Raw genomic sequence first — 16,568 nt, 5'->3', positions numbered from 1 at the left:
CACACTGGCCCTCAACAAGGCATTATAGTCTGGGGTGCCATTTCCTTTGATAACTGGACCCTTTTAGTCGTAATTAGAGGTACACTTACTGCACAGTGGTACGTCGACGACATCCTAAGACCTGTTTTGCTGCCGTTCCTCTTGCAGTACCCTCGGCTGGGTTTCAGCAGGGCAATGCCATACGGCACATGTTGCTATAAACTGTCTGCAAGCTTGTCAAACTCTTCCGTGGCCTGCCAGATCGCCAGATCTCTCATCCATCGAGCATGTCTGGGATATGATGGGATGGCGATTGCATCTGGCAAGAAATGTTGACAACCTCATCCGACAGTTGGAGCGAATTTGGCCGGAAATACCGCAAGACACCCTCCGGGAGCTTTATCGGTGTTTGCCACGCCGTGCTTCAGCTTGTATCCAGGATAGAGGCGGGTCAATACCTTATTGAACTTGTTACTGTAACTCCCACATAAATTATTCAATTGTTCTAAGAAATTTAATCATTTAATATTCCGTGCATTGTCTTGCAATCCGCCAATTTTCGTCTCAATCGGATTACTCCTTCTTGGTGCGTCGATTTCTTTGTTATAGAGTGCATTATCGGAGGATTATGTTAAGTAGCCAAACATAAAGACGGGAAGATTATGAATCCATTGATACCTGGTTCGCTGGTCAGTTCACTGTCTTTAGGGAGAAGTAACTCGGACATAGATGACTACATACATAGATGACTTTATAGGTACATACATAGATACATACGCTCGGTTTGTAATTATATAAGATTGTCATGATGTGGCTCAAGTTTCAGTGTTGGTGACGTCAAGAGCGATACTCGACCAGTGAATTCGCTATTATATATATGAGGATCAAGTTATTCTTTCTTTGAGGAGTCCTGAATCGCAAGTTGTCTTCATTTGATTAAAGTTGGCATTCCGGGTTACTTTTAAGGGTCACAGGCCTTCGCACGCGACTGCTCCTCCTGAGCGGTGGCGTCAATGTCCCTTGTCCTGGGCAGGGCTTCCATATCCCCCGGAATATAAACTATACCCACGCAGCACAGAGCCTTGAACAGCACAGTGCAGCACAGAGCCTTCTACGAAAAGGGCAAAAATAAACGGCAGCATTGTGAATGCTACGAATATCCTAATCACAACACTAGAGGGCTCCACCTCCAGCTCGCTTCGCTTGCCAACACCCGTTCGCCACTTGCGGCATGTGGTAATTGATGAGTTTAATGGTATATTTATCAATTTATATCTCCGGTCCTTTAAAGCTTGGAGAGGTGAGACAGGACGGAATGGCTTTTCCTGGTTGTCCTGTATTTAACAGTACCAGTATTGACCCGTAGTTATTGATAGTGCGGTGGAGATAGGGTTGCGAACACACTTAGACACACAGAGGTGTTAATAGTATAGACTAGTGGGCTTTTCCCCTTTTTCGCTTCGCTCGCCAACCACCGTTCGCCACCTGCGGCGGTCGGAACACCAATCCGGCTTCGGTGGTGTATTTCGATGGCTTCGCCCCCTCCTCACTGCCTGTGGCGGCAAGGCATGGACGCCGTCTTTGGTCGCGTACCTTGATTTCTCTGCCCCCTTTCACCTGTTGCTTGGCAATATTTTGCCAAATTTGAAAACAGTGTCGGTAATTTCACACCAAATTCGGCGACGATATCTGATAATTGCCACCAAATTTGAGGCCACAGGTATGACATTTAAAAAATTTAACGGCATAGTTTTTCATTTATATCTCTGGCTCGATAAGGGTTAGAAGCATGAGACAGGCATAATGGCTTTCCTCAGGATATCCTGTATCGAACTGTACCAGCATTGGCCTGAGATACATTGACAGTTCGAAGGAGATAGAGTTAAACTCACAGACAAACGCTCACAGATTTTAATTATATAGATTACGACGTAGCTAGGTTAAGATTGCTCAAACTATAGTTTTTTAAAAATTCAAATACACCTAAACCTGTTTTATGCGGTGGATAGGGATAGCATAGAAAAAATTGTTCGAAACTTCACGAGTAGCTGTAAAAAGTTGTTTTCGCAACACAGTTATTTTTCTTCTTCTTCTTCTTTTTAATTTTTTTTTTTTATGCGGTGGATAAGGATCACATAAAAAAAGTCTCGCGTAGAAAATAACCCAAAAAGGTATCTTTAAACGATATCAAAATAAACCAAATGATGATAATTTTGCCGAATCTCGAAATATTTCCTGAATAAGGAAATTTTGGGGAGGTCACAGTGACTTCCCATCGGGATACCTATGTCGTCACTTAAAGATACTACCTCACACTTGTTTAATAAATAACTAGTGGTACTCCCACGGCTTTGCCTGTAGTAGAAAATTAAAAGGTCATTTGGTTTGCCTGCATATTTACAAATAATGGATGGTGAATTTAGAAAAATAACAAAATCGAATTTTCGAAAAATCACTTCGAGGTGCACACCCCAATGCTGCAAACTAATTTTGGGCCAAATTTCATGAAAATCGAACAAACTGTCTAGGCACGTCACTATGCGCGTCACAGAGATCCAGACGGAGAGAGTTTCAGCTTTATTATTAGTAAAGATTTCCGTTCGTTTTATAAAAAAATTTCATACCGAAAAAAAAAAAAAAAAATGCACCAAAAAAAAAAAAAAAAAAAAAAAAGAAAGAAAGAAAATCGCACAAAAACAGGTTTGGGTGTATAGTTAAATATTTGAAGGGGCGCTAAGTTAACCAGAAGGGCTTGAAGGAAGCATAAATGACCACTTCAACAGTCTTTCAGGCATTTTGAACACCTAATCAAAAGCAGTTGATCTTCATTAAGAATTACATAGACTAGGACTAGCCAAACTGGATCCAGCACCTCTTCCGGGTTGTCTTTTTTATTTATATGAATTCTTTTTGTTAAAATATTTTTATAATAATTCTTGCTCCAGCAGTGTGAGGAAATATATATCCACTTCATTTCGTTGTGGTTCTTTCAGACTCGATTACTTACATGCGTGCAAGTTTTATCTTTGCACTGAAAGTTTTTTTTTTTTTTTTGAAGGGCTTTTGGAAAAATGAAATACATATAATTGAAGGGGACACAATATCATTTTAGTCTGCTCACAAATCCCCATTTCTTCAAAAATATCAGTTAACATATCCATCCACCAAACTCTTCAATTAACAGCTGAATTTTAGTAGAAATTATCAGATTATTTTTGTGGCTAACGTAACTTCTTACTTATTCCGTGAACCATTTAATATCATTTTCAGATTAATGTAAAACATACACTGGTGTGCAAAAATTAAGGACAAGACGGTTTTTTCAATATAACTTTGTACAAAAGCTTTCCAAATCAACACATTTAATGCCGTAAGATCCCCAATACGTAAGGACATGTGTAATGTAAGCAACACTTACTAAAAGAGAAATCAGAGGGATAAAAAGAAGCTTTATTGAAAAAGTAGCATGGAGCGCAATGCGAATGAAGGCCGAAACATCCCTGTGATGGGTGTCCAGCAAGAAACATCCGGTCTTTAGTAGGGGATATGATCTCCCCCGACTGCTAGGCAGGTTTCACAGCGTCTGCCCATGCTGAGAATGAGGGTGTCAATGAGTTGTTGAGGCATTGTTGCCCATTCGTCTTGCAGCGCCAATCGAAGCTCCCGAATCGTTACTGGTGGTAAAGTACGAGCTGCCAAGCGTCTACCTAGAAAATCCCATACATGCTCGATGGGATTGAGATCCGGAGATCGTGCCGGCCAATTCATACGTTCAATATCCTCACTCTCTAAGAGCTGTTCGGCAGCTACTGTGCGATGACATGGTGCATTGTCGTCCATGAAGAGGAACTGCGGACCCATAGCGCCTCTAAAAAGACGCACATATGGAAGAAGAATCTCGTTACAATAACGGGTCCTGTTGACTGAACCTGCGTCGAAGATGTGAAGGTCTGTACGACTACCAAGCATGATGCCTCCCCAAACGAGAACACCGCGACCTCCATACCTGTCCCTTTCAATGATGTTCGAGGGATGATTGCGGCTTCCCCGCTCTCTCCAGATGAGTATGCGATGAGAATCGCTACTCAGACTGAATCTGCTCTCATCTGTAAAGAGTACTCGTCCCCATTCATTGTCTCTCCAATTCCGGTGTTCCCGGCACCACAGAGAACGCCTTCTCCGATGGGCAGGCGTTAGAGGTACACACCGTATAGGGCGTCGTGCAAACAGACTACCACCGTGCAGTCTTCTGGCCACGGTAAAACGCAATATCGGTCGTCCAGTCGCCTGTGTCGTGTGTCTAGCGATTTCTCCCGCTGTCTGCCGCCTGTTTCTTCTGGTCTGTAAGACAATATACCGGTCATCTGCGGGTGTGGTTCCTCGTGGACGACCACTACTGAACCCCCGGATAGCTGTTCCTGTAGTTTGAAATTGTCTCCTAAAGTCGTGAAACGATGCTGTGAGCAATTCCGAACTCTGCAGTCACACTTGTCACACTGCGGCCTTCTTCCAACTTCCCAATGATTCGACCTCTGGTAAAAGCATCCAGATGTCGTCTAACAGATTGATTATTCGCCATTTCTCGCTGAGGCAGCAACTCGGTGTGATTTTAACTGCTATACGGCGTGCAATCTCTTTGCCAGAAATACTGATATTATACCGACAACATGCTTTATACTACTCAGACACTTCCCCATTACGTCTGCCTGCATATCTGCGCATGTGCTACCGTACATCACCTTACTTAATCTCCTGATTGGTCTTTCTGTCCGCTCTGCCTCTTCGTTCAGCTGGTATGCTAATTTTTCGACTTTGTCCTTAATTTTTGCACACCAGTGTAATTTAATACTGTGCGTAGGTTTAAAATAACAATAAAAAACATTAAAAAAAATATGTAAAAAATGCAATTCAATCATCACATTTGTTTTCGAATAGTATGGTCAGATAAGTATATCTTTTCGTTCTCAAACTTTGATATCGTCAATTTAAGATATTTAAATAACTGCGAGTTTGATTTGCTTCATTATTATCACATTAACCGTCACATCAATTTGATTGTTATTTATCATTTTGATTTTGAGATAAATTTATTTATTTAATTTGCATTTAAAACGAAACATGAGGGGAAACTCATTGATAGTGATTTGTTTAATGAATCAAAAATTTTTGGTTAAGTGTGAACTAGGGTGGTTCAAAAAAAAAAAAAAAAAATCAGCTAGAGTCCAGGACACCCCCTATTTTTTTTTAGACTTACTAATAGTATTATTCTGTAAAAGTTTTAGCTTCGTACTCAAATTTTAAGAGGCTGCTCAATGACACATTGATTTAACATTAGCCGTAGCATAAAAAATGCCTCAAATTTAGAAACATTTAATTTCCCCTGCTGTTTTTTTTTTTTTTTTTGTAAATAATTATTTTATTGCAATGTATATGCATATTACTAGTGTATATTATAACATGTAGCATTATTTTTTCATCTCAATGTATCTTTTTAATACTCCTCCCAATACTTATGAAGTTTGGGGGTTGAAAAAGGAAGCTAAAACTCTTCCAGTATGTTACTATTCACAAGCCTGAAAATATTGAGATGAGTCCTGTTATCTAGGAGAAACTTTTTATTTTTACATGTATTTTTGAACCACCCTAATGTGCACATTTATGTAGTACAAACATATTTGGAAATCAGTTGCAAAATTTCTCATCATATTACTTACAAATTCTGAACACATGGGATCTCCATTGGAATCTACTTTTTTTCCACCTAAAAATGCAGGCAGAACATCTTCATCGATGTACTTCAGTAGCAACTCCGGAGTAGCCTCTGAAAATAATGTAATATGCATACTATAATCGGGGTAAAGCTATCCTGGCAACTTTGTGAAGGCTACGCAGATTCTAATCACAGCATTACGACGCTTCCAGGTTAGCTTTGCCCCAACTGTAGTTTGACTCATAGCAATTATCATTTTTTAACTTACTACTCTCAACACATTTTCAATTTTGATTATCGATTCATAATTGGGTTGTTTCCCATTCTTAAAAAATATTCTGAAAGAACATGGCCAAAAAATGGGAATGTTACTTTTTTTTCTTAATTTTCTCTCTTAAAAAATATTCTTAAACAACATTCAGCCGTTGTTTTCTACTTTCGCTGCTGACGTCACAAGTATGAAAATCACTGGGGTTACCAGTAGGGGTGCGACATCGATGTCGATGTTTTGGAAACATCGATGTTTTTGTCAAAACATCGATGTTTTACTTTCGATGTTTTTGGACCATCGATGTTTTGGTTTCGATGTTGATGTTTTTGCATTTTAATGAAAATTGTCATAAAATTTGCTCAAATTTTCTCGCTAGGTAATTAAGTTTACTTATGGAGTTGCCGAAAAAAAAAAAAAAAATTTTTTTTTGGCACTCATTTTATAAGATCAATTTTCTGTGCAGAGGAGGATTTTTGGTAAGACTACAAGATAATAGAAGATTACTAGAGGTGAGGAAGAGAGGTCAAAGCTATTGGGAGAACTTGACACTGGTAGTTTGGTGCCAGAACTTGCAGTCTATTTCAAGGCTCTAGTTCTTAAAGTAAAGGAAAATCCTATACGTTACTACGGGGTGAAAATTATAACTTTAAAAATTCAGAGCTAGTATAAGTTGCTTTAAAGTATTTGATAGTGATGGCAACTTCTGTTCCATCGGAAAGAGATGTTTCTCTGACTGGCGGGATAGTCTGCGAAAAGAGAAATGCGCTTCTGGGGGACAAAGTAATAGTAAACTAACTTCTTTTTCTCCAAACTCTTAACACAATATTCGGGGTTACGTATCGATTTCCCTCACCAAGTTGTCCCTGTATTACTTACAATTTGCGTTCAATTATTAACTAACAGTACAACACATATTTCTTGATCTTAAAAATAATTGTTAGAATTAATTTCGTATTTTTAAAATAATTAGACAACTTTTTCTCATCATTCAACTGACGGTAAGTGCTATGATACATTTTTTCTTAGAAATTTTTTTTGGTGCAAATTACTTTTAGTTTCATTCAGTTTGAAAATATTTCCTTATTACTATAACTAGTTTGTATCGATCGGTGCTTATCTTATTATCAATATTTGTCCTACTAAAGGGTGTCCCAAAATTAACTCTAGATTTGAATTTGCCACAATTTTTGCTGTGAATTGTTGGCAGCCACGGAAAAAGAACAATTTGACAGCTGGGAGTTTAGGGTTAGTAAAAATGGAGTGTTATGCTATTATACAGCCAGCGAAACAATTCAATCACTGCATAAGGAATTTCCTGTTCGTGTACTCTCTCGTTTCGGTGATATGAATTGTACCCTAGATCGTGTGATTTTACATCATTAGACTTCTCCCTATGGGGTTATTTGAAGTCAAACGTCTATGTCAGCAATCCCACAACCACCTGCGCATTACCTAATTGCGATATCGAGCGCCAATAACAGTAAACTGCTTGACCCGCCCAAACTTCATTATTTTTCAAATAATTGTTCGATAATGAAAACGCATTATAGAATCGAAAACGCTCCATTTGTAATAACCCTCGACCCTCAGCTGCCAAATTGTCCTTTTTTTCAAGATTGCCCACAATTTATTGCAAAAATGGCGGCAAATTCAAATCTTGCGTTAATTTTGGGACACCCTTTATAATACGAAGATGTTGCGAAATTATTCTTATTAAATTATGTTCATGATTTGAGGTTAAGTATTTTTAATATATTCGTCGGGTACGTATTTTTTTATTTGCTTACATTAGTGTAGTATATTCAAAAATGAATGTTATACATTGATAAAAAGATCGATCTTTTAAAACATCGATGTTTGGAAACATCGATCTTTTTTGATCGATGTATCAATACCATCGATGTTTTAATTTCCAATATCGATGTTTTGAAACATCGATATTTTGCCATCGATGTCGCACCTCTAATTACCAGAATAAAGTTTCAGGACATTACCAAGCTTCGCTAAATAAATATTTTATTTAACTAACAGTTTTTGTTCCGCTAATAAATTGCTCACGGTGAAAAAAATCATTAACAGGCGATATCTTGCCTGAAAAGACAACCATGCACTCCGATAAAGATGGCTTTCAATATCTGTGACGTCACACGATGAAACATTTTGGTTCAAAATTCAGACATTTAAAAAAATTAATTAACAATAGAACTTTGGGAAAATGAAAGTCTTTTCCGGTTTTTTAATATTTTTTTTTGCTTATTCTATCAATATCAGTGACAAAAAGTAGAACTTTTGACTGAAGGAAACATCTCTAACTTGTAACTGTGAATTATTCACGTGGCTACTGAGAACGAAAAATTGCCTACGTACAGATTATGTCACAATTAACACCGGGGTTTGGAAGGTTTATTCAGACAGACATATTATCGATGCAGAATCTTTGCACTTATTTCGTAATGTGGCAGAGATTAATTCGAAAAGACTAATTCTTGTTGCACTCATTGTAACATGTCACGAACACGTGATATTTGTTGCAACTGCATAAAAAATCGAATAGAGTTAGGTCCGGAGAGTGTGGTGGTCACGGAAGAAGACAATGGGATCGTTTCCCAAATTTTAAAAGTATTTTTTTGTGAAAGAGCATGCTTAAAAACATGAGCCTGACCATTAGGATAGGATCTGACCATTTTTTGATAAATTTGTTTACATTTAATATTAAAAAAAAAAACTTAAATTGGAGCGCTTTCATTGTTTACGGCTTCTGCCGATGACATCACAAATGATGAAATGCCGTTCCATGTTGCCATTCACGGAGTAAAATATTTAATTCGCATCTTTACTCACGTGTATTGGCAGCGATAGGGTTGATAGCAAGCGCAGAGCGCAATATTTAAATCGCTGCTTGATTATCATTACGTGGAAACGTAGTAGAAAAATGCAGTAAAGTACATCATTTGTGACGTCATCAAGAGCACGCCTTGTTTGAAAAATCGGATATTTTAAAAAATTAATAAAAAAAAACTGTTGGGAAAATGAAAGTAGTTTCTGGGTCCATGTTATTTTTTTTTTGCTCATTCTATCCATTTCAATGACTAAAAAAGTACTTTTGACTGAAGGAAACCACCCCATTGTCGTCGTCCGAACCTCGTCTTATCCATCGACCAGGAAACTCGTAAATGAGGAAGTTGAAAGCGCAAAAATTAAGTTGAGAAACTTTTAAATTTTATCAATTTAATTGACCATTTAATTTACAATCTGCTCGGTCAGAAATGATTAAGCAAAATTAGAGTAAGAATGTGAATTTAAGTTGCAAATTTGTGTACCAAAACGTTGTTTAATTATTCTTTACATTTCAGCACAATGACAATTATTTATTTTTTTAGATTCTGTTCTCCATATTTTGATTTAAAAAGAAAGCGGATGACCGAATGAACAAGTTTTGCCAATATCGGCTGTGACTCTATTGGGGATCTTATCTGATTATCAAATAAGTGAAGAAATAAATCAAATAACTTCTATCAGCAGGAAGTTATTTACAGAAAATAACAAAAATGCATTTTTTGTTTGATTTCTGACAATACTGTTACCTCTAACAGTATTAATAATCAATGTTACAGAATTAAAAAACCCTGATTATTTGTGTGTGTGCCTGTGTATGTTTCTTATACAAATCCACAACTTTCGTCGAATCTTAGCCAAATTTGGCACAGACATCCTTTGAAACTTAGAGAAAAAACTGTTAGCATAGAGAAAAAAGTATTTAGTAACTTCTTGTCATGAAAAAGCAAAAATATCTTCTATTTTGCACCAGTCTAGTCACGTGATTAAACATCTAACTGTAGAGTTGCAATTAAAACCACATGTAACGCATGCAAAATTTATGTGCCGATGGGGGAAAGGGGGAAAACCTAATCCTGAATACTGCTGAGTCACTTTTGGAACTTATAACTGTAACTTCAGTGAGTTTGCTTTCAATGACTGTAGAATTTGAAATAAAATCCCCACAAAATGTAGGGGGAGGGGGAAGAGACTGAGCATCCCCTAAACTCAGAGATTAATCGGGTTCTGCTTGTACCGAGCTATAGAGTGTTTAACCACATTATGAAATGCTGAAAATTAAATTATGTTTGAATGTCTCTTTATTAGCCAGATTATCCTACATATGGTATCGTCTTGATATTAAATATCTATTGAAACTTTTGTGTCATTGATTTAAATTCAAGATAAATGTGCCTTGGTTAGTACTTCAACTATCTGTTTTTAATGCTTATAAGAAAAATACAATTTATCTATATAAATATATACAGCCAATTCGCGATAACTCGAATCTAAAGGGACCGACGAAAAACTTCGACTTACCGGAAGTTTGACTTACCACTAGTTTCGGTTTTCGACATTTCACTATCAAAACCATCGAATATTTTAATTGATATGTACATATAACAAAATTACAGAACTTAAAAGTTTTAAAGCACAGTATGCACAGTTTAATCAAAAAATATTTAGAGAAAAAAAATCAAAAGCATGGTTTTGATTTCGATACTGCTGGAACCACTTGAATAGAGCTGATTCTACTTCAGGAAAGGTGCACATCTTCATGCGTTTCAAACTTGGATTCATGGCTTCTACCGCTTTAGAAAAGTTTCTCTTTTTCTTTTAATATCATTGACAGAATACTTGCTTAGACATCTTTAACAGTAAAGAAAACTCACTCTCTCTCTCTCTCTCAGGAACCTATCAGCAAATGACCGAACTAAAGAATGAAGGGGAACGCATCTTAACTTAGGTCAGCCTTTGAATGAAGGTACAATCAGTTGACAACTTGACAGCTTAAAAGCAAATTCGTAGTCCAGCAACGTGTCAAAGTGTAAACAGTACAGTACAGCAAAAGAAAACAAGCTAACTCATTTCTGCACGGGGAAACTGCTCTATCGCACATTATCTCAACAAGTGCTCTTCTTGCTCTAGAGGTCTATTGTTCAGGAATTGCAAGTGAAGGTGAACTGATTTTTCTCTCATAGTCACTTGTTTCTTTCTATTTTTTTTTGAGCAATCACGATTGCTTATTGTTCTCATTTGACTGTTTTGATGTCCTATCTTTTTATTTTCCCACCGCCATCCTCCGCACCCTGTCACCGTCAACCGGGTCCTCACGATGCTGCTCCTATAGCGAAAGCCGTCTCCAGGTTGCATCCATGTCCTACACACACGCGCATACATACACAACTACACACACACGCGCACACATACACACACACAAACACATACACACACACAAACACATACACACACACAAACACATACACACACACAAACACATACACACACACAAACACACAACTACTCACACATTCATGCATACATACAGACACCTACACATACACACACATACACACAACTATCCACACATTCATACCTGCACACAGACACAAACACACATGCCAACACACACATACCCCTACACACAATATACATACCCCCACACACAAACACACACTTCTACGTACGCACACTCGTGATTGCGGAAAACATAATTTGAATTCAAGAGGTCAAAATTCAAATTAAATTTTTTTTTTATCGTTCTTTCGAAAAAAATTTCGAGTCATCTTAAAAAAAACTTCGAGTAAAATAATATTTGAGTTATCAAACTTCGAGTTATCGCGAATTGTATATATATATATATATATATATATATATATATATATATATATATATATACACACACACAGGGTGGTTATAAAATAACGTCAGATGTTCAGAACTCTCTAGCAAGTGAAGTATTGGACGAAACATTGCAAAATTTCATGGGCGTGCACATACACAGTAGACCATTGGATTTCGATTTTTAAAATAAAAAAAACTTAGTACAAAAAATCGTCACCAAGGGAAATTTTGAATATTGAGGGGAAATATTTGTGAATATTGAAGGATTAAATGCTAACTGCCAAAATATGCATCAATTTTATTCCCAAAATATGATTTTTACTAACAAATGAGGTTCAATATGACCCATATCGAGGTACTTTCCATGCACTGCATACAATGCACAATATTTTCCACACATCCAGGGGGGGGGATTAATTTCCCCTACCTGCAAGGTTATTCGAGTTTTCAAAGTTGAGACAGCGAGAACATGTCGTAGAAACACAACACCATTAAGAAATCCCCATAGCGGAATGTCACAAGGTGAAAGACCACAGTGACCATACCGACCGTAGGAAATGCATGACTAATAAATCTGCTATCAAAGAAATGTTGTCGCCATACACTCAGTACCTAAAGCTCAACGTGGGGTGGTGCACCATCTTATATGAATATTATTCAAGAAGAAATCCTTGCTTCCGAGCCAAAATTTCTTCGTGACGACTTTTAGTATTATTCTTCTCTTGTTACGAATTAAAATTTCTTGTTGGTTTTATTGAACCTTATTTGAAAGCAACAAACATTTGTTAGTTAAAAACTTTATAAGTGCTGCATTTTTTGGCATTTAATTCTTCAGTATTCGCAAGTAATACACTTTTGCAGGGCTCAAATCCGCCCTGTTGGTGAATTTTGATGCTATTTTTTTTTATTGCAGAAAACGAAATCCCATGGTCTGCTACGTACGCCCATGAAATTTGGCAATGTTTCGTCCAATACTTCACTTGCTAGAGTGCTCTGAACACCACATGTTATTTTATAACCACCCAGTATATATATATATATATATATATATATATATATATATATATATATATATATATATATATATATATATATATATTTTTTTTTAAATCATGCACTGTGAAGTAAAATCTTATAATTAAATACAAATGGATGGAAAACTTACCTCTGGACACTACGTGGAAATTTTGCATGAAAGTATTCCCAAATATAGGACGGAACAGATTAAATGCAGCATAAAAGTAGGAAGGTGCTAAAACAAAAACAGGTTGTATCAATCAAAAAAGTGACAGGGAGCCAGCATATTTTTGAATAAAAACTTGTGAAAGAGGTCCTATGATATTGAAGAAGCATGCATATAAATTCAGCTAAATTATTTGTGAGTGAAATTTATTGGTTCGCAAAATGGTCAATGCAGGCCATCGGTCTTCAATATGCGTTTGTTGATGCGTTTGGTGGTGGATAATTTGTTTATGAAATTTGGTTGAAGTTGTATTTAAAAGCAAAACATACCGGACTGCAAAACATTGCATGGAAGATTCCGAGCTCAATGTAATCGATATACATATTAGGATCTTTATCACGAGTAACTAGTATGTTTAGAAATATGAATTAGTTTAGCAAACCTTTAATATTTAAATGGTTCTAATTAAATTAGCACACAAACAAATCCCATAGGGGAACAAGCATTAATTTTTAGTGCCAAATGCTTAAAGTTTTAGACACGTACATAGTTTTCTTTTCCTTTTAGTATGAAGCATTTATATGAAAAGAAAAGAGGTGAATTTTCGTGATGGTAGCACTATTCTATTTCTGAAAGACATTTACAGTAAAAAGAATAAATAATAGAATTCTTTAAAAAAAATACTAAGCACTTTTCATAATGCACTCAAAAGGACAAAATAACTTTTTTGGTCAGAAAGGACAATATTTAAGTACTCCTGTAGTTTTCAATTATTCAGTTAGTCATTTAGAAAATTTCTTATCGTTATCTAACTTCTTGTCATAAATTTGAGTGTTGAAACATGCATATTTTTCTTATTGGAAAAGTTTGGTTAGAAATGACTCGAGCCGCATTTTCCCTCGTTTGTGGAGTCATTTTCTTGGAATAACTAAAAACTACATAAATACGTAAATAAATTGTCCTTTCTGACCCAGAAAAGTTTCTTTTTCCTTTTCAGTGCATTATTAAAAGTGCTTAGTATTTCTTTTTTTGGTTCTGTTATTTTACATTTGTAGCTGAGTTATTTCTCTAACTGCCGAATCGGTTAATTTAATTTTTTTCTGTTTGGTATGTTCCTAATTTTTAAATTAAATGAGCTATGCAAATCATCAATAAAATTCTCATGGATATATAGTGGTAGTTTTCTTTTTAATTTGGTTTTCCATTATTTCTTCAAACTTATCAGATTCTGTAATCTTTCTACCTTTTTAATCGACTCATCATAAAAATGGTTTAACTTATAAGCGATATCTCGTCAAGGGTTCTTTGCTAGCACAATACTAAAACTATAATCCAAAACATAGTTTTGGTGAAATTCATCAACCGATGATGTAAGCAATGAAGTAAAGTTGGCGCACTATTTTAACGATTAAAATTCTCAGCTTTTGTTTTTGCCAGTCCAAATTCTAAACTTTCTTTCTCGGTTAAAATTTTTTATTCCGTTCTGCGACAGTATTTTCAAGAATGTATTTTGCATGTTGTCCATTGCAACTAAATGCTGCAGTAAAATAAGGTTAGTTAAATTAATTATTTCAAAATTAGGCGGAGATGAAAGTCCTTATTTTTTAGTTAATGTTATCAAATCTTCCTTTCGAGATTTAGATTTTTAAAAAATCTCATACTTATTCAAATTCACAAAAAACAATAAAAAAAATTTACCTGGTAAAACTTGATCCCCTTTCAAAAAAAAAAAAAAAAAAATGAATGAATAAATAAATAAATAAGAAATGCTTCGAACAGACGAGCATATTCGTCATTAATTTCATGACTTTTTAGGAGGAAATAATGGAAACTAACATTAATTTGAGAAGCTTGAGAGTACCAATGACGGACGAAACAATATCTGTTGTTGAAAGCAATGTAAGACACATCGAATGCGTTAATAAATACCCATAACAAACTGCCTATGTTTACCTCAACAAACACACGTGGAACGCCTTTTTCTGAAATTTGTAAATCACCACAAGGTAGCGTATTCGAGTGCTGAAGTTGCCAAAAAAAAAAAAAAAAATGCAGTACGGCTAGAAAATGTATAGGAATTTAGTAACGTAACGTGGTAACTCTTAAGTACTGATTTTGACAGCTTTTTTTTTTTTTTTTTGAGAAGAAACTGTAACTTGTTACTCGAAACTTTTATGAAAGCTCAGTTTCCTCGACATTTTCTCGTAGTGCCGCAGGGTTTTTTTTTTTTTTTTTAAAGAGTGAAATCTTATTTGCATTTCCAGAGCTTGAACACACCTCCTTGTGAGGATTTAAGAAAACAGCCAAAAAGGTAAAACACTTCAATTTGGAATGGACAAGGAAATTGTTTCATTGGACGTGTGTGGGTGGGTGTATTTTTGTTTTTTGTTTTGCCTATTCACCAGCCATTGGCTAAAGACAACAGTGACACCTACAATTAATTGGAATTGCATTGTTTCCCATTTGTCAAAAATATTCTTTTCTGATAGAACATGATCGGAAATATGGGATGAGTTAATTTTTTTCTTCATTCTGACTTTTTTGCTCTCTTTTAAAAAAATAATTTTAACAGACGTTCAGTCGCTATTTTCATTTCCACTGCTGACGTCACAAGTGAACAAGTCGCTAGGGTTGCCAGAAAGGGATTTAGGACATTGCCAAACTTTGCCAAATGATATTTTGATACTAACGATTCTCGCTCCGCTAATAATAGCTCGGTGTGAAAAAAATCACCAAAAGACGATTCCTTGCCAGAAAAGACAACCACGCGTCCAATTGAAGATGGTTGTCTTTACTTGTGACGTTACACGTTGAAAAATCTTGTTTTAGACATCTAACATTTTGAAAAAATAAGTAAATGTTGAAAAAATAAAAGTATTTTCTGTCTCCTTGTGTTTTTTTTTTTTTTTTTGCTTATTCCATCAATTTTAGTCACTAAAAGAAGGACTTCTGGCTGAAGGAAACACCTCAGTGCGAATTCTACACTTTCATCAAATCAAGAAATGTGTAAACTAAAAACAAACTTACCATTGACTATGATGACATACTTCCAAATTTCTGGATAGTGTTCTTGCAACATTCTAAAATTGTCTAATCCCATTTCAATTACTGCAAAAGTAAAAAAAAAAAACCCTACAGGATATTACATTTTTGAAGTTTTTTCTTTCTTTTCTGTGAAAGAAAATCTCATTCAAAGATAACACAAGCATTTTGGTATCGGAATATTCATTCGTTTTAAAAGAAAGATGTTTAAAAAAAATTGAAACCATGACGTGATTTAAATTTTATTCTTATTCACACTTTTGATATTTACGTTGAATTTGTCATTGCATTTAAATAAACTACTTCAAAATATTTAAAGATTTCCTGTAACGTTCTAAAGCATAATTTAGCTAAACTCCAGGCAATTAGGGCAAACGGGATAGTTATTGGGCCCCATTCAGTTGTTGGCCATTTAGACTTTGACAATGACGAAGAAAGTAAAGATACATTAACCTTTAGAAATAATTTGAGTGTAACTATCTAAATGTTACATTGCACCTCTCCAAAAAGACGAATGGGCGTATCTCAAAAAAAAAAAAAAAAAAAAAGAGTTATAACCACCACAGAAATATCCAAAGTCGATTGTATAACATGAACAATGGGCGTATCTCTACAATAAATACGAGGGTCATTTAGAAAGTTAGTTGCACTGCTCAAGAAAACAGAAAAATGATTGAAATTTTACTATAACTTTATTCGCATCTTAAAGTTCCATTCAAAAT

At 35.6% G+C, this 16,568-nt stretch overlaps 1 protein-coding gene across 1 annotated transcript in view; it reads right to left on the bottom strand.

Annotated features, from left to right (window-relative positions):
• LOC129225936 (SEC14-like protein 2) overlaps positions 1-16,568 on the bottom strand; it is an 80,078-nt gene that overhangs the window by 11,669 nt on the left and 51,841 nt on the right. The window contains exons 9-11 of the mRNA XM_054860478.1: positions 15,832-15,912; positions 12,787-12,873; positions 5,694-5,800 (exon numbers count right to left, since the gene is read on the bottom strand). Coding sequence (XP_054716453.1) covers positions 5,694-5,800; positions 12,787-12,873; positions 15,832-15,912 — 275 coding nt within the window. The remainder of the gene's footprint in view (positions 1-5,693; positions 5,801-12,786; positions 12,874-15,831; positions 15,913-16,568) is intronic.

Source organism: Uloborus diversus, chromosome 7, assembly GCF_026930045.1.
Source record: "Uloborus diversus isolate 005 chromosome 7, Udiv.v.3.1, whole genome shotgun sequence".
NCBI lineage: Eukaryota > Metazoa > Arthropoda > Arachnida > Araneae > Uloboridae > Uloborus > Uloborus diversus.
This window is presented reverse-complemented; position numbering and strand designations above follow the sequence as displayed.